The 20,392-nt window shown below is 39.3% G+C and overlaps 1 protein-coding gene across 1 annotated transcript in view; it reads right to left on the reverse strand.

Annotated features, from left to right (window-relative positions):
• Nucleotides 1-18,998, reverse strand: part of LOC122234242 (zinc finger protein 253-like) — a 47,658-nt gene extending 28,660 nt beyond the window's left edge. Inside the window, 2 exon segments of the mRNA XM_042970006.1 lie at nt 16,108-16,120; nt 18,495-18,998. Coding sequence (XP_042825940.1) covers nt 16,108-16,120; nt 18,495-18,998 — 517 coding nt within the window.
• Between the last annotated feature and the right edge of the window lie 1,394 nt (nt 18,999-20,392).

Genomic DNA, 20,392 nt, shown 5'->3' on the forward strand with positions numbered 1-20,392 from the left:
CATCCAGAGCCTCCTTCCAAAGATGTGCATAGAAACTTCTTTCCAAAGAATGTCAGTGGGTAGATATAAACATAGTACCCCTGAGAACTTACACTTAATGATAGACCGGAACAATGTTGAGATAGAATGGGGGAATCAAAGATATCATAAATCACATATCCAAACAGAGACGACCACCCATAATAAGAATCTCACCGCCCATAATGGTGAAGGATATAAAACATTTTGGAACCCCCCCCCCCTTTTAAGTCCGTAACTTCTGCAAAACAGTGTATTTTTATTAGGAAAGGCTCAAATCAAATGGTCAACATACACATTTGCAGAACAAAAATTTGGAAAATCTGGAAAGTGACCTAGTCCATGCTGAAAATAATTACTTGTAACATTTGGACAATAGGATTGCGTTGACCTTTGAAATATTTCTGAAAATCAGAGATTTAAAAATGAAGAAAATAGTGGTAAGTGGGGTCCCCATCCATTTGAGGGGTCCTTCACTGAGCAGTTGACCTTCCAAGATAACCACAGCATTTTCAATGAAAACACAATGGCTCAATGCAGTGAATCTGAAAAAAAAAAAAAAAAATTAACCAGGGTTCAAATGTTAATAAACATCTGAGGACTCATTTTCCAGAGAACCATTATGAATGTAATAAACATAGGGAAGTCTTTTATCAAAGCTCCAACCTTGCTATACAGAAGAGTATACATATGGGAGAGAATCCTAATAAATATAAATGGATGTGGGACAATTCTTAACCCATCCTCCAATGTTGGTGATTATCAGAGGATTCATGTGGGAAAAAACCCATTCACATGTAATGAACCTGAGAACATGTTTAGTCAGACATCAAGACTAAATATAAATACAACACTGGTACTGGAGAGAAAAGGTACATTTGTCAGAAAAGTGTCAAATCCTTTAAGTGTCACTCAAGACTAATTCAACATCAGTGAATGCATACCAGAGGAAAACCTTACAAATGTGAAGAAAGGGGTAAATCTTTAAGTATGGCTCATCACGATATGGACACAGGCGAATTCATCCTGGAGAGAAAAAATACAAATGTAAAAAATGTGGGATGGCATTTACCCAGCACTCAACTCTTACTCAACATCACAGAATTCATACTGGAGAGAAACCTTACCAATGGAAAGAATGTGACAAGGTGTTTAATCACTGTTCAATTTTTACTCAGTATCACAGAATCCATACTGGAGCAAACATTACATATTTAAGGAATGTAAGAAACCTTTTTGGACTGCTCACCCCTTACTTCACATCTGAAAATTTATACTGGAGAATGATCATTGAATTCTAAAGAGTGTGGCAAGGCCTTTAAGCAATGCTAAACCCTGATTTCTGATCAGAGATGGTTTAATCAGGAGGATTCTGCAAATATAAAGAATTTGGCAAGCCCTTTATTCAGACGTCAAGCTTCATTCTACTCTGTCACTCTTCTCTTCATTCACCCTATCACAAAATTCATACTGGACAAAAGACTTACAAAAGAAAGAATAAGGTAAAACTTTTAGAAGTAATCAACCTTACTCAGCACAGCACAGAGTTATACTGATGAGAAACATTACAAACGTAAAGAATGTAGCAAGCCTGTAGCTGGAACTCACAACTTGCTCAATATCATAGCTGTGTTACAGGAGAGAAGTTGTCATGCTTTTAAGTGGAATTGGATCCTTAATAAATATCCCAAAGTGCACAAGAGATGTAAACCCTACAAACATAATGAATGAGGAAAGTCCTTTATGTTAAATGAACACTTTAGCAAACACCAGAGAGAGCATACAAAAAAAAAAAAGTAGCTTGAAAGCTATAAATATTTATAAAAGTATTTAATTGAACATCAGATGTCAATAAATGTCACAGATTTCACAGTAGAAAGCAGTGTCATTCACTCTATTCAGACATTACATCAAATACTCATTATAAGGAATAATACCAAGCTAAATACTTACAAAATGTATATGTGATCATGTTTCAGAAGATTAAGTGAATCAATTTTTGCATGGATATAATTAATTTCAATATGTGTTTTTCTTTTTCTCTCATCGACACTATCTGACACTTGTGGCTAGCAAATATTGATGCATTTCTACTCTGTTTACTTTTTTTTTTAATTTTTTTAACGTTTGTTTATTTTTGAGACAGAGAGAGACAGAGCATGAATGGGGGAGGGGCAGAGAGAGAGGGAGACACAGAATCGGAAGCAGGCTCCAGGCTCTGAGCCATCAACCCAGAGCCCGACATGGGGCTGGAACTCACGGACCGCGAGATCATGACCTGAGCCTAAGTCGGCCGCTTAACCGACTGAGCCACCCAGGCGCCCTCTCAGTTTACTTTCAAAATTCATTCATTTCTAGTGGGTTTGGAAAATCATGTGGCTGATTGTTGCTGCATTAAAGATATGACATGTCTTTCTTCTCTAGGTGGGACTCATGCGTAATTTTCCGTGGAAGATGAAGGAAAACACTACACACAGTATATAAAGAAAATCTAAATGCAGATGCTGTTTGTGGTTATAACATTGATGTGAGTTATCATGAAATAGGTGTTCCAAACATCATTCTTCTCCCTGTATTAAAACTAAAAATCTTCTTGAATATTATATATAAAATAATTTGCCAACTGGTCTTTAGGGAAAAAGGTCGCAGTGCAGTAAAACATACTGGTGTGTATTCATCATAGCAGTAGTTAGAAGGAGAAAATGCCAGTTGGTGTGGTTGAAATGAAGAAATCCTCACAGATATCAGAAAGAAGATAGCCAACTCTTCCCCCAAATGGGGTAAAATTGTATATACACGTTAAAAAATTTTTTTTAATGTTTATTTTTGAGAGAGAGAGAAAGACAAAGTGCAAGTGGGGGAGGGGCAGAGAGAGAGGGAGCCACAGAATCAGAAGCAGGCTTCAGGCTCAGAGCTGTCAGCAAAAAGCCCAATGAGGGGCTCAAACTCATGAACCAGGAGATCATGACCTGAGCTGAAGTCAGACACTCAACCGACTGAGCCACCCAGGCGCCCCTGTACACATTGTTAAAGAATGATGTCAGGCCTGAAACTTATGGAAATCTGTATTCTCATATCATGCTATCAACAGACAAATAAATCATTTTGGAAGGCTTGTATTCTGTATTTTGAACAATAATAGAGTGATTTGAAATGCATAACTTAATCTATGTGTGAACGTAATACATTTTAATTAATAAACCATGATGGTTCTTAATGTGTTAACATGGATGTGTACAGAATGAAGTGTTATCCCACCACCAGTGATAACCTACCTCATTTTATTTTGGGTTGTAGGAAAGGGATGGAAAGGAAGAAAATGTGAAGAACTGTTTGGAATGTAGGGAGGGGACCCGAGGTGGCTCCCTTTCCTAGCTCCATCACAGGCAGCTCTTGGTGGCATCAGATAATGAATAAATGTCATGGAGATAAGGAATTGGCAAATGTTTGGGGTTTCTAAGGATTAGGGAAGTCCCATTTCTTCTTCATGATTTAATTGAATTCCTGTGTGTTACTGAGGACAAGATGTCACTGGATGATTACAGTGATTGCCCAGGCCTTGATCAGTGGCAGTTATGGAGGAGGGCATATTGGATGATGCAATCATTGTGGGCACAGCTTCAAAATGTCATATGTTATGGTAGATATTGGAGATGAAGAAGCCTTCTGGACACAGTAATAGGCAGAATCAGCAAGGCATGTGCTGTGGTTCCATTAAGCATTGGTATCCCAGGAACATAACCCCACCATTGGTTGGATCCATCGGAGATGAGTGGCGTTTCAGGGAATGAGGCACTGCTGTGAGGGACCTTCCTTCCTTCAGTCAGGGCCAGAAGACCTCTTCACATTTTCTTTAATAGGTCTCATCTTTCATCTTTCTGAGGACATTGCCATCAGCATGTTTTACTTATATTTCCATCCCACAACACAGGCAAAGAGGTCTGTGATGCCTATGTAGCTGGAATCAAAAATGAGGAAAACTAGAACTGGAGATCTGGAGAGAACTAGGAATTAAAACAAGTAGAAGTTATTTTTCTAGCTCTAGGGAGTCAGTTCTATAACCTGGGACAAGTGTGTCTTGCTCCACATGCAGAATTCATGCCAATTCTTCATCCTGTTTTCTAGGTCTTCCCGGGGGGCTACAATATCACTCCTATTGGAATGTTTCTCCTATTGATGGCGTATCTATTCCACCACCAGCACTGTCACATGTGCATGGTCACTCCATAGAAAAGATCTAAAGGACACCCCCCAGTGATTACTGGGGGCATTTACCTTTATTAGGGGCCATGGTGGAGTGCTTTAGAGTCCCTGGGCTGAGTCCAGATTGGGCCATTCAAACTAAAACAGGTTTAGGTAAGTTCTGTGGGAGTCTTCTGTAAGGGACGCATGAGGGGGAACGTCATGGGAACCAGGGGAGAAGGTTGATTACAAGGGTGGATTGGGTATGTCATTTCAGAAGTTATATTAACTGGGGCACTGGGTAGCTCAGTCGGTTAAGCATACGATTTCAGCTCAGGTGATGGTCTCACAGGAAGTTTGAGCCCCACCCACACAGGGCTCTGTGCTGACAGCTGAGAGCCTGGAGCCTGCTTCGAATTCTGTGTCTCCCTCTCTCTCTCTCTGCCGCTCCCCTGCTCATGCTCTCTTGCTCTCTCAAAAATAAACATTAAAAGATATTTAAAAAATAATAATTTATATTAACTTGTGACTCTGCATGGTGCTGTCTAGGGAATGCACTAGTGAGAAGGGCTGGTGTCAGTTCAAGGTCCTTTCAAAACTACTGGCTACAAAAAATAGATGCCACATATCACCATCATGGAGTCCTTGAGCTAAAGGGTCAATAATACCCCTATACAATCTGTAATATATCCATTGTAATATCCCACTATTCCCAAGGATGATACAATAAATAAACTGGGGGAAAAATAATCACAGATTATTTGAACTTTAAGGTATACACTAAGTATATTGTTCTACTCCATTAGAAAAGAGGTGATGGATACCATCCTTTTCCTACAACCTTTAATAAAATGAGATAGGTCGCACTGGTAGTGGGATAACACATTCTTCTGTATACATCTGTGTTAACACTTTAAAAAACATTTTTTTAATTAAAACATATTAAGTTCACACGTAGACTAAGTTATCCATTTGAAATCCACTCTATTATCATTGTTCAAAATACAGAAAAAAAGGTCAAAAAGTATTTGTTGATATAATGATGTGGGAATGGTGATTTCCATAATTTTAAGGCCTGAGGTCATTCTTTAAAAACATGAATACACAGGGGTGCCTGGGTGGCTCAGTCGGTTGAGCGTCCGACTTCGGCTCAGGTAATGATCTCTCGGTCCGTGAGTTTGAGCCCCGTGTCGGGCTCTGTGCTGACAGCTCAGAGCCTGGAGCCTGTTTCAGATTCTGTGTCTCCCTCTCTCTCTGCCCCTCTCCCTTTCATGCTCTGTCTCTCTCAAGACTAAATTTTAAAAAATATTACAAAAAAAGTCAAACAATATGTTGGAAAAACTTCAGTAATAGTATAGTGTGATTTTCCCCCTAGAGTGTCTGACTTTGAATTCGTCTAAGAGGAACACACAGACGACTATCCACAGGCAACCCTAAAAGAAGCTTCAGAGGAGGTTTCAAAGTGATAATCATAATAGAACATGATTAAACCACAGAGCTGATCAACTAAAAGATGTAATTGAGGATAAAACACAAAACACAAATATTAGAAATTAAGTTTAGAAGTATAAATATGATAAGGTAATCTTTTTGTTATCATTGAAAATAAATGTTTTCAGTGGCATAAAATTTCTGTATCTACTTGTGGATGAAGTTTTTGTCTTATCAGCACACCACATAGACACACACAATGATATAAATAAATAGCTCTTGTTTGGGAGTCTCCTCTATCACTGAAAGTTTCTGTATCATTCACCTTTTTTTTTTTTAATGTTTATTTATTTTTGAGAGAAAGAGACACAGAGTGCCAGCTGGGGAGGGGCAGAGAGAGAGGGAGACACAGAATCTGAAGCAGGTTCCAGGCTCTGAGCTTTCAGCACAAGGCCCAACACGGGACTCAAACTCACGAACCGTGAGATCATTACCTGAGCTGACGTTGGCTGCTTAACCGACTGAGCCACCCAGGCACCCATTCGTTCATCTTTTGTACTGAGTTATACTTTACAATTGTAAGGCAGTGGAACATGTATAGTGTATGTTTTCTTTCTCTGCAGCAACAGAGAGGTGATAAGAAAAAGCGTGTCTGTGACAGGAGTGCAGAATAAAATGGAAACTTGTAGGACCAAGGCCTGAATGACTTACAATCTCCACTTCAAACACCAGTATCTCCAGCGAACACAGGACAGAGCCTTTATTTTCCAAAGCAGACTACAAATAACATGAACCAAGAAGGGACTTAGTACATTAAATGAGCTAATAGATGCACATCTTTCAATACATCCTCCCAAGGTACTTTTTGATGAATGAGAAAATATATTACCATTTAGTGGAAGGGTGTGACAGAAAGCAGAGGAGATAAAGCACACTGGGGTCAGGTGCCTAATGTTCTCCAAAGGACACATAATAATTGCTGTGAAATACATGTCCAGAGCAGAGAAAGTAAATCATAATCTACATGTAAACATGAAAATATCTGTGTTATTCAAATAAAGTGCCCGTGCCCTGTAAGCTCTATTAGTGCATTCCGTCTTTGTCTTTTGCATGTGATCAGAAGCTTCATGGGCTCCTCTTTGCATTTTCATCAGCCCAATCACAAAGACTTGGTACAGAGTCCCTGCCATGGGAGGTTAACTCATGTACAAGAACTGGGGAACTCTGATCTCCAGGTTTTCCCAGAAGAATCCACGTCAACAGAAAGCTTTCATGAGACATGTGGCCATTATTACATACACTTTAATGGTGATGGGAGCACACTGCAGGAAAAACAATTTAAGAAGTTCTCACAGAAATTACTGCTGTTCCATGTATCCTCTGGGCTGCTCAACCTGTGAGGGCTCCAGACTCTGTTCTCCTATTCACTTCTCTACCCTGCTGGGCACACTCTCCTCCCTCCCATACTCTCTCCTGTCTCCAGCAAGTTTATTCCACTGTGTTACAGAGAAATTTATTTTCCTCAATCTATATCCTACTATAAATACCTAGGATGACCTTGATTTGGAGAGTAGGTTAGCTTTCTTTACAGGCAACTTCTTAAGACAGTAGTTGAACCTATACATGTATACGCATATTGTATCTATTTTGTAGTCTTTCTTTTCTATTAAAGTATACTTGACATACAATGCTATATTAATTCGGGTGTACAATATAGTGATCAACAACTCTGTAGGTTCTACCATGCTCACCACAAGTGTGGCTACCATCTGTCACCATACAGGTCTATCATATCATTGAGTGTATTGCCTATGCTGTATCTTTTATCCCTGGACTTATTAATTCCATTTCTGGATGCCTATACTTCCCATTCCCCTTTACCTATTTTGCCTATCCTCCCACCTCATTTATTTCTGGTAAACAGGAGGTTGTTCACTGAATTTATGGGCCTGTTTGTTTTTTATGTTGTTTCTTGCCATTTGGGGCAACGTGGATAGATGCAGAAGGAAATTATGCTGTGTGAAATCAGTCAAAGAAAGACAAATACCATATGATTTCATTTACATGTAAAATCTGAACAACAAAACAAATGAATGAGCAAAAGCAGAAACACACCTAGAAATACCTATTTTGTTTTGAATACAATCTCAAGTACTATGAAAATTCCAAGATTACACGTTTTATAATGTAACAAGTTAACCTGTAACAATTTTCCAATCCTGTCAGAAGACAGGAGACTCCCAGATCAAAGTCCAAGGATCTTATGGCTCATGACACAGAAAACACCATAAACATCTTGATCACACTAATTTCACTTGCCAGTTCCATACCCATAATTCATACAGAAAGATGCTGCACATACAGTGGGTTTACATCACATCTATGAGACTCCGAGCATAGGAAACCTGATATCTTAAAGGAACATCCAGGATATCTTCCCAAACCTTTGCCATTGGTGGAGACATTATCCAATAAACACATCTGTTCTTTAACCAGGAGCAAGATAGTATCACAATATTCCAAAGGTTTTTATACACAAATATTAATGGAAACACGATTAGAATAAAAACTTTCTATGTCTCTATCCATAACACATGGAGAAACTGAAACACAGAGAGTCTTCTCACAACAATATCCATCACTCAGTTCGGCCCCAGCCTGATGCCTGCCTAATTTTTCCATGTGTAAACCACCTCTTCAAATAGTCATTACTCTGACACAGGATGTGGGATTAAATCTGTTCAATTTAGGTCATGAAACATTTTATAAGGCTATGATCATCAGGGTATAGTAGAGTAGCATCAGATGACCTGTAACATCCACTGCTGCAATTTCTCTATGGGTCTTGCATTCAACCAGGTAAAGAAATCCCAATATCCATGAGGGTATACTTTAAATTTCTATAGTGAGCTTTCTAAGGTAGATGGGTACAGAAACATTTCTGCAAAGGCAGACAATTTACATGTGTCTGATGAGAGGATTTTGTACACTTTTCCCAGACAATGCAGGTCCCCCATATGGTGGAATTGTGGCTCATTACAACAAAAAGTCTGAAAATTTGGAAACGAATGACAGTTGGGCAGAGAATTAGGGAAGAGGTGGTCACAAGCCATCAAGGGGAATATTAAAAAGAGCAACATAGGCATAAAAGATGGAGGTGATTATGTCAAGTGAAACAGAGGTGGTCACAAGGAGAAAAATATTATGGGTGGCTCTGAACTAAGGGGAAAATATGAAGGAAACACTGCTCCTATGAATTAACTTGGTCTACTGCTTGTACCTGTACTGGATGCGAACTGAAGGAACTTGATCATGAGCTCATGACATGATTTCAAGTGATAACACCAATGCCGTATATAACAAATGTATGATTTTGCTGTGATATCCACAACAGTACCCAAAATACGTTTCTCTTCATGACGTTTTGGCTTCTCATTGGGCAGGGACATACAGAAGAAAATTAAAATCTCAATGTACTCGGAAGGTTTTATTTTAACATTCTTCCAACCACTGTCCATTAGGACTAATGTGAGTGGACTGGAAGATACCCAAGACATACACTGCAACACAACAGACACACCCTACCACTCTGTAAACATACCAAAGAAGTGTACATCAAAACTCATGGCAAAAATCTTTTCACCAATAGCTGTCACTGTTGGCAAGACTCCTTTAGAGACCCATGACCTATGACTTGACTATACTCATGTGTCTGGCAATGAAATCCGTAGAATTGAAACTACACCCAGTGAAGTAAGATAATGGTAAACAGCTATCAGTTTGCCAAGACTCCAGGCTACATTCTGTAACATGAAGATTATTGCTATTGCCAAGCCCCTGGAGGCCACTCTGCTATGGGAATAAAGGAATCATCATTCATCTGAACAAATAAGGCCATCGAAGTTCTTTGACATCAAAACAGACACTGAGTGTGTGGTTCTGGGAGAGTGTTAAACATCACTAGAAGCAAGAAAAGATGGAGAGAAATCACAGAAGGCTGCTCCATGATTATGATGTTATTAATTCATGTGAAGAAATGACTTGTGCAAGCAACTGAAAATAAATCACAATACAGTATTTTCAGAATATGTTTCACTTTCTAGTAAACTTATTGGGGAAAAAAAAAGAAAAGGAATAGAAAATCTCAGTCACTATACAAACCACACAACACATTGATTTTTAATAGATTTCAGATCGAAATTGTAAGGATAATTAATGATATTTTTAGAAAAACAGTGGATTCTATCTTTGTTGTCTAAGTATAAGAGAAGACCTCTCAAAATGATAAAAGAGGGTCATCTAGGTGGCTCCAATGGTTGAGCGACTGACTCTTGATTTTGGCTCAGGTCATGATGTCACAGTTCATGAGAATGAGACCGGTGTGGGGATCTGTTCTGACAGCATGGAGCCTGTAAGGGATTCTCTCTCTCTCTGTCTGCCCACTCCCCACTATGCTCTCTCTCTCTCTTCAAATAATCTTAAAAATATATAATAATTCATAATCAAAATGTAAGACACACTAGCCACAATGGGGAAAATGACTAATTGGATTACATTAAAATAAAGTAGGTCTCTACATTAAAAGCTGAAGAGATAGAGGTAGAGTGAGAGGAGACAAAGGTCTCATTCTCAGCATATATATAGAACTACAAAGCCTGACGGAAAGGGTATCACAGCAGAACAAATGGGCACAGTAACTAACTAGATACTTTGAAAAAGAGATTACCTAAAAATTAAGGCCCAACTCCATAGTAACAGGAAGTAACAAGAAAAAAGATGCTCAACATCACTCATCATCAGGAAATGCAAATGAAAACTATGTTGAGATATCATGTTACACCTGTCAAAATAAAAAACATTAGAGAAACAACATGTGTTGGTGATGATGTGGAGAAAGGGGGGGCTCTCATACACTGTTGGTAGGAATGTAAACTGGTGCAGCCACTCTGGAAAACAGTATAGATGTTCCTCAAAAAATTAAAAATAGAAGTAATTACCCAATGATCCAACAATTGCACTACTAGGTATTTACCCAAAGGATACAGAAGTACAGTTTTGAATGGATACATGCACCCCCAATGATTATGATACATTATCAACAATAGCCAAACTATGGAAAGAACCAAATGTCCACTGGCAGCTGAATGGATAAAGAAGATGTGGTATGGTGTGTGTGTGTGTGTGTGTGTGTGTGTGTGTGTGTGTGTATTACTTAGCCATCAAAAAGATGAAATATTGCCATTTGCAATGACATGCATGGAGCTGGAGTCTACTATGCTAAGTGAAATAAGTCAGTCAGAGAAAGACAAATACCATATGATTCCACTCACATGTGGAATTTAAGAAACATAACAGATGAACATAGGAGATGTGGGAAAAAGAAAGAGGGAGACAAACTGTAAGCGACTCGTAATGATAGAAAAAAAAACTGAGGGATGATTGAAGGAGGTGGTTGGGACATGGGCTAGATGGGTGATAGGTATTAAGGAGGGCAACTGTTGTAATAAGCAGTGGAGTTGTATGTTAAGTGCTGAATCACTGAATTCTACTCCTGAAAACAACATTGCAGTGTATGTTAACAAATTAGAATTTAATTAAAAATTAAGGGAGTGTGCCTAAGTGGCTAGGTCTATTAAGCATCCGACTTTGGCTCAAGTTAGGATCTCCAGGTTTTTGAGTATGAGCCCCACAATGGGCTCCTCACTGAAACTGCTGTCTGCTTATGATTCTCTCTCTCTAGTTCTGTCTGCCTCTCTCTTTCTCTCCTTCTCAAAATAAGTAAAGGTAAAAAAAACTTTACAAAAACTAAAGGAAATAATAAAGAAAAAAAGGTACACTTTATTATAGGCAGCAAGTTCTGAGTTTTAAATGTTCTACCTCCCCATGGCATTAATTTATATAGGAATTCTACGATACAAACAGACACATTAAATTATTTCAACATGGAGGAATGGAATACATAGAGGAGGAATTTCTACTTTTAGTTAATACAAGATAAATGAACTTTTGAAGTGAGGTAATAGGTTAGATTTTCTCATTTCAGGGAGGTGCTTTGTTATCTGATGAAATTACTGAGTCGTAATTTTGTGCGATTAAGATTAAAGCCTCCATAACATTGGAAAGCAGAAACCAGAAAACACGATATCTGTCTCCAGTGTTCCTGGCATTTCTGCACCAAATCTCAATATGCCCACCACTACTTTGACATAGTTTCCAAGGACACAAAACAGAACTTAGAAAGGGCTTAACATAGAATTCCTCAGAAATATGGAGATTCCTTCTGAGGCCCTCAAAACATGGAAAAGCTCTCAGATTATGGAGGCTGACCCACTCCAACGGGAGTCACCTGGCCCTAACTGTAGATGTGATGGACCGTCATTGGAGCTGAAGGAGAAGCTGAAGGACAGATGTCCCTCTGTGAGAAGGAGAAAAAGAAAATGAGGCTTCTCAAACTAACTTCCATTTCAAAGAGACTACTTGAATCACATTTTAAGGTCTATCTTCCCCTTTAATAGTTGGACCTCACCTCTGTCATCTACTTCATTCATGCCCACCTACCTGGGTCTGTGGCCTCTATCTCCTTTCCCTTTACATCCCGAGGCTCCTTCTTTTACTGCAAAAAGATGACCAGGGCTGGCTTTGACACAACAAGACTTGTTTATTAGAAAAAAGGAACATGAGTGTGGTTGGAAACTCCAACTTCTGATATACTATTGTGCTTAGTAGGGAAAAGATGACACTGTAGAATTCTATAAAATTATTTCCCAAATTATGATGCCCAATAGACCCTTTAGAACACGCAGAAGGGATTTCTGATGTTTAGATCTTGATCTCTACTTCCAAAGTATCATCACAATAATGAGTAGAAATTGGAATTTAAGACAGGGGAAATAACATTTTATGCCATTCAATATTTAGAATGGCCATTAATCTACAGAAATAAGATGTTACCTTAAGGAAGGCAAAGCTAAAGCAGAAAAGGAAACATCATGAAGGTATTCGTCTACATCTAACAAACCCCTACTTATTCCCCACAGTGCATGGATGTGAATCCCAGTCATGCAATGAGGAAAGCTTCCAAGAGACAGTCTTCAAAGGAAAGAACAAAACCCTGAGTGTGGTTTGGGACGTCTGGAAGGAGTTACACTCACCCAAGAAGAGGAGGTGTCCTTAGGTGTCCTTAGTTCTCTAACATCACATCCCTGTACAGTTCCTGCTGACTGTGGTTTAGGAATCTCCACTCCTTCTGAGAGAATTCTGTGGCCACATCCCTGAATGTCAGCAGTCCCTGCAATAAAAAACACAGTTACCGGGGCGCCTGGGGGGCGCAGTCAGTTAAGCGTCCGACTTCAGCTCAGGTCACGATCTCGTGGTCCGTGAGTTCGAGCCCCGCGTCGGGCTCTGGGCTGATGGCTCAGAGCCTGGAGCCTGCTTCTGATTCTGTGTCTCCCTCTCTCTCTGCCCCTCCCCCGTTCATGCTCTGTCTCTCTCTGTCTCAAAAATAAATAAACGTTAAAAAAAAAAAACACCACAGTTACCAAGTGGCCAGCAGTAGAGTTCATATTGGTACCTAAGATGAAAGAGGGAGGTAATGTCACCAGCTAGACCTCAAGATGTGATCTTCATACTAATCTCTTATGCCCAATGACATTTGTCCCACATTTTAGTTATCATCTTCTTCCCATCTTATCTTTTACTTCAGGCAAAAGACCCCATGGGCATAGCCTCCTGTGGTAGAAATGGAAACTACATTAAAAAATGTAGTGACTGCCCTGAGGAAAAGCTTGGGCCCATTGGTTTCAGCCTAACCCTTGACTCAAACCTATGGGAATAGACCAAGTTATAACCCAGGGAATGACAGACAGTTACACACACCACATTATAATACTAAACTCTCCACCCAAGGAGGAGAACAAACCTCATTTACATAAGATGCAAAGTATTTAAGTAACTGTTGTCTTAAGGTGCTTTTGCAACCTTGTACCCAACTCTTCATAAATGACAGAACACCTCTTTCTAAATATCCACCCTAACCCCAAGAAAAGGGAACCATCACCCCCTTTCTCTGTGCAATTCTGGTTTGGAAGTTATCCCCTCTGATCTCCTTAATGATTAAAAATCAAGTTTCCTTTCTGTGACGACCCCAGGTGGTATAGTTTCTATCTATGACTATTATATTTCAGGGTTTTAAGACATTCAAACATGTTTCTTTTCCTGAAAATACAAAAAAGTAAACAGAAAGGTTTTTCTCTCTCTGACCTGAGTGTGGAGGAAAATACAAACCTACAGAATGGAGATCTAATTTAGAACCTCCACTCCCAGAAGTCAATATCTCTACTACTCCAAGGTGAGAGGCATCATTGTCCAATAGAAACTGATGTGATGTAGGCTGGGAGCAAAGTGTCAAGAAAGCATTCTTGAGACATTTATGGTGCAAAAAAGATGTATTTATCAAAGCATGGGGACAGGACTTGTGAACAGAAGACCAGAATTGTCCACATGAGAAGCCATCCATTATATATTTTAACATTGGGGAGGGGGGCTGGCAGAGATAAAGTTAGTGAACGGATTTTCATATGTTAAACAAGATACAGGATCCTGAAGGTCTGGCTGTTATCAAGCTAAAGTTGCTTTTTACTTGTAGCAAATATTAACATTAGGGCAGTTGTGAATTCCTTGAGGAATGTCATACTCTGGCTGTCTCAAATATTTTTCACTGGGATGCAATTGAAGAAAATTTACTTTTCTCTAAATATCTTTGGCCCTTGTTCTCAACGGAAACTACAAGCAAAAGAAACTGAGAAGTTCTGTGTAAACATGATAGTTTGTCACATTAGTAATCCACCTAAGATCCTTAGGAATGACAAGAGGGATAATATGAATTTTATAGTGGAGGAATCTAGCAGACAGCATCAAGCCAAGTAAAAGAAGGTAACAACAGCTGCAAGAAAATGAATTGATATCAGTGCCTAAGACACACCGAAGGACACATTATCACTGGTGTGTTCTTATGGCCGCCAAACATCAAATCAGAAGATACATCAAATTATGAGAATACAGTGGATTTATACACCCTTCAAACACATATAGTTTCCATGTCCTGTAATATCTAATATATTTTAGTTTTTTTATTTTAATGTTTATTTTTGAGAGAGAGAGAGACAGAGACAGAGACAGAGACAGAGACAGAGCACAAACGAGGGAGGGGCAGAGAAGGAGGGAGACATAGAATCTGAAGCAGGCTCCAAGATCTGAGCTGTCAGCACACAGCCCAATGCAAGGCTCGAACTCACAAACCATGAGACCATGACCTGAGCTGCAGTTGGAAGCTTAACCAACTGAGCCACCCAGGTGCCCATTGAGAATGTATTTTAAACAGACAATCGTTTTAAAATTTGAAAGAGCAGGATACTGCATCCCCCACTCCCACCTTTTTTTTTTTTTTGAGAATTTTCTGAGTTAATCTGGCTCTCATACCCATTGTATTTGTGTATTTTCTTAATCTTGTCAACACAGAGCTAATAAAGCATACAGACAGTACCTAATTAAGAACTTATTTCCGTAGCCATCAAAATCCTTGAGGAGAAAGCAGGCAAAAACCTCTTTGATCTTGGCCACAGCAACTTCTTACTCAACACGTCTCCAGAGACAAGGGAAACAAATGCAAAAATGAACTACTGGGACCTCATCAAAACAAAAAGTAGAGAAGATATTTACAAACGACATATCAGATGAAGGGTTAGTATCCAAAATCTATAAAGAACTTACAAACTCAACACCCAAAAAACAAATAATCCAGTGATGAAATGGGCAAAAGACATGAATAGACACTTCTCCAAAGAAGACATCTAGATGCCAACTGACACATGAAAAAAAATGCTCAAAATCAGTCATCATCAGGGAAATACAAATCAAAACGACCATGACTTAGTACCTTATATCTGTCAGAATGGCTGGTATAACATCGTTAACAACAGATGCTGACGAGGATGCAGAGAAAGAGGATCTCTTTTGCATCGCTGGTGGGAATGCAAACTGGTGCAGCCACTCTGGAAAACAGTATGGCAGTTCCTCAAAAAATTAAAAATAGAACTACCCTATGACCCAGCAATTGCACTACTAGGCATTTATCCAAGCGATACAGGTGTGTTGTTTCGAAGGGACACATGCACCCCCATGTTTATAGCAGCACTGTCAACAATAGCCAAAGTATAGAAAGAGCCAAAACGTCCCTCGATGGATGAACGGATAAAGAAGATGTGGTATATATACACAATGGGGTATTACTAGGCAATCAAAAAGAATGAAATCTTGCCATTTGCAACTACGTGGATGGAACTGGAGGGTATTGTGCAAAGTGAGATTAGTCAGTCAGAGAAAGACAAATATCAAAGACTTCACTCATATGACGACTTTAAGACACAGATGAACCCAAGGGAAAGGAGGCAAAAATAATATAAAAACAGGGAGGGAGACAAAACATAAAAGACTTATAAATATGAAGAACAAACAGAGGGTTCCTGAAGGGGGTGTGGGAGGAGGGATGGGCTAAATGGGAAAGGGACACTAAGGAATCTACTCCTGAAATCATTATTGCACTACTAATCATTAGTATGCTAACTAATTTGGATGTGAATTTAAAAAAATAAAAAATAAAACAAGCTAAAATTAAAAAAAAAAAAAAAAAAAGAACTTATTTCCTTGACTGAAATCCCAGGAACAGACCCCATCAGCAATAGGAATCCTTGATTCCACAACTTCCCATGTGGATCTGTGACAAAGGCAATGTTTCCAATAAGTGCAAGACTTTAAGTCAAAGTGACAAATGTTGATGGCCTATTGGCAAACAGGTGGGAGACAAGAGAGAGAAAACTCTGGGCCTTTAGAGAAGTGCTCTAAGTGTCATTGAGTATTGCGTATCATTTATAAGAAAACTTTTAAAAATTAGGTGAAAATATGAGACAGAAACATCAGAAGGAATCAACATTTGCAATTTCTAAATGCATGGAATTTCAGGAGAAAAAAATGACAGGGACTTTTACCTGGGACACCAGCCTTACTGTAATAGGTCAACTTATAAGATATCAGAAAGTTTATTGTATATAAGTTTGGCTTAAACTCACCTTTCATGAATAATTGAGATAAAAGGCTTATGTAGTTCCCTATTAGGGTTATCAGAAATTACCAACCACCCTATCTCGCTTCTGTGACCTCGCCTGCTTGCTAAATAGATAACTTAGGATGCAAAACGCTCCCCCACACCTTCTACCAAGATCTGGCCTAGGCAAGACCAACATATAAAAAGTCACCTACTCACTGCCCCAAGGTATCTCAGGTGGCTAACTATGATTGGTCATTTTAAACCCTCTTAGGACAAAGACCTTTAAACTGATAGGTTCCCACCAAAACTAATGTCTGTGTGTCACAATATAATTGGCTACCATGAAATGTTGTAAATTGTAATTGGTTAACCAAATAATGATGTATTCTGACTTGCTAAAATCCATATAAGCTCACTGCTACCTTTGTTCGGGGCCATTCTCTGCATTTTTCTCCTTAAGATCAGGAGATCAGGTTTGGCCTGGCCGTGAATAAAATCTTGCCTCACTTCTATTCAGCGTCTGGGGGTTTTTTCGACAGCACCCTCTTTCATTACCTGAGAACTGGCCATTTCTTCTTTCACCTTAACTCCTAGATTCCTTTCTCAGAAGGTATTTGTGGAGAAATCACAGCTGCATCAGGAGAAAATGCCTTCAAAGCCACCAGCTGACTCTCCTCACCTGTAAAGTGCTCACCTGCAGACGGGACATTGAAATGCAGAAAACGCCCAACTTCCTAGTCCTTTGTGTCCTGAGCTTTTCAGAAACTGTAAGTCCCTACTTGGAGAACAATGCCTGAGTTTTCCTTCTCTACTTTCAGGGGGCTCCCTTCCACAGAAGTTCACAAATTCAACTAAAGTATAGGAATAGTGTGCTGCATGGACCTGAAGCTCCCAGACTCAAGTAGAGGAGACCCTGCCTGTTACCACTCCTTGGGCCAACGCCTGCACTCAACTCTCACAAATTAATGGGAAGTCTTCCTGCTTAACCCTGGCCTCACTTAGAATCACCCGGAGGACTTAATTAAAACAACAGTGTTGTTTCCACCCAACAAGTTGAGGGAATCTGAGGAGGATGGCAGCAGCAATGATCCTTCTTAGAACTCCACACGTGATAGATCCTATGGGGGAGCATTTGGGGAAGTGACCAAGCAAAGCACAGTAACCGTGGCTATGGTTGTTGTCCAGATTTACATCCATGCCTTCTCCACTGATCAGTTTCTGGAGATTTGCACATTCTCCCTCTTTCCTTTACACAGAAAGAAACACCCTTAAATGGAGTTTTTCCTCATGCTTGCAATGTGTCTTACATAAGAAACTTATACTGGGTTTCTAGCTTTTTTTGGTCTGTTTTTTCCTCAAAATAACAATGTTGGGGGCACCTGGGTGGCTCAGTCGGTTAAGCATCTGCCGCCTTTGGCTTAAGTCATGATCTCAGGGTTCACGGGTTCAAGCCCCACATCAGGCTCTGTGCTGATAGCCCAGAACATGGAGACTGCTTCATATTCCGTGTCTCCCTCTCTCTCTCTCTGCCCCTCACCCACTGGTGCTGTCTCTCTCTCATAAATAAATATTTTTTTAAAAAAATTTAAATAACAAGACATATTTTTGGCTGACAAACTGCACCCCTTCAGTATGAATTCTGTGATAATGAGTAAAGGTTGAAGAGTGATTAAAGACCTTACTACATTCTTTACATTGTTAAGGTTTCTGTAAAGTAGAAATTTTGTGATGTCAGGTAAGATGTCAAGGGTCCATTAAAGACCCGGTCACCTTCTTTACATTTGTAACGTTTCAATCCAGTATGAATTCTGTGATGTTTAATCAGGTGTGATTGTTGGCTAAAGGCCTTGTCACATTGTTTACATTGGTAAGGTTTCTCTCCAGTATGGATTCTGTGATATCAAGTAAGGTTTGAGTGCTGGGTAAAGGCCTTGCCACATTCCTTACATTTGTAAGGTTTCTCTCCAGTATGAATTCTGTGATGTTCAGTAAGAGGTGAGTGTTGGGTAAGGGCCATACCACATATTTTATGTATGTAAGGATTCTCTCCTGTATGGATTTTCCCATGTCCATTGAGTGATGAGCCATACTTAAAAGTTTTACCACATTCTTCACATTTGTAAGGTCTCTCTCCAGTATGCATTTGCTGATGTTGAATTAGTGTTGAGTGCCAGTTGAAGGCTTTGCCACATTCCTTACAAATGTAACCTTTCTGTCCATCAAGGATTATTGTGTTTATATTTAGTGTTGATGACTGACTAAACATGTTTCCATGTTCATTGCATGTGTATGGTTTTTTTCCCACATGGCTCCTCGGATGATCACCAACATTGGAGGACCGGTTAAGAATTTCCCCACACTCAGTATATTCAGAAGGATTCTCTCCCAAATGTATTCTCTTCTGTCTAATAAGGTTTGAGCTTTGATAAAAGACTTCCCTACATTTAGTACAGTCACATAGGTTCTCTGGCAAATGAGTCCTTAGAAACTTATTAACGTTTGAATTCCTGGTTAAATATTTTCCCAGATTCACTACAATGAGCAATTCTGTTTTCATTGAAAATGCTGTGGTTTTGTTGTAAGGTCGACTGCTCAAGGAAGGACCCCTCAAATGTATACCACTTACCATTTTTGTCTTCCTTTTTCAGTCTCTGGTTTCGGGAATATTTGACTGAAAGGTTAATGCAATCCTATTGTCAAAATAGTACAAATAAGAATTTTCAGCATGGACTAGGTCACTTTCCAGATTTTCCAAATTTTTGTTCTGCAAATATGTCTGACCATTTGAATTGAGCCTTTGATTATAGAAACACACTGCCTTGCAGAAGTAGTGGACTTAGAAAGGGGGGGGTTTCCAAAATGTTTTATATCCTTCACTGTTTGGGGCAGTGAGATTCATATAGTGGGCAGTTGTCTCTGTTTGCATATGTGCTCCATGAGATCTTTGATGCCATTGTCTCTCTCCAAAACTGTTCCAGTCTATCATTAAGCGTCCATTCTCAAGGGCACTATGTTTTTCTCTACCCACTGACACTCTTTGGAAAGAAGTTTCTCTGCACATCTTTGGAAGGGGGCTCTGGGTATCATTTGAAGATACAGCTGAAAGGTAATGAATAAAAGTAAAATCATTCCACTTTCTGCCGTCAGATGAATACAATTAATATTTCTTATACACAAAACTGAAATCAGAGAACTCCACTTCAGGAAAAAAGAATCATTAGTTTTTCTACTTCACTCGAATTGTATCTGAATTTAAATCCAAATATTTTTTTTTATAAACTTATTGTTGGCATATTTTACAACTTTGATGATGTTTGTTTATTTAGAAATGAAAGGTTTTAGGGTGTTTGGGTGGCTCAGAGGGTTGAGCATCTGACTCTTGGTTTCAGCTGAGGTCATCATTTCATCCTTTGTGAGTTCCAGCCCCACATCCCGCTCTGCACTGACAGTGTGGGCCCTGCTTGGAATTCTCTCATCTCTCGTTGTCCCTCCTCCATTCTCTCCCTGTCGCTCAAAATACACGGAAGAATAAAAACCATAAATTAAATGAAATGAAAGTCTTTGCTTGTTTGATTTTTTTAAAAATTGTGTGTAATAATGTCTTCTAAGTGCTATATTCATAACGGTTTTCATTTAGAGCATTCCATGGTTGATATTAAT

The sequence above is a fragment of the Panthera tigris genome, chromosome E2 (genome assembly GCF_018350195.1).
Source record: "Panthera tigris isolate Pti1 chromosome E2, P.tigris_Pti1_mat1.1, whole genome shotgun sequence".
Taxonomy (NCBI): Eukaryota; Metazoa; Chordata; class Mammalia; order Carnivora; family Felidae; genus Panthera; species Panthera tigris.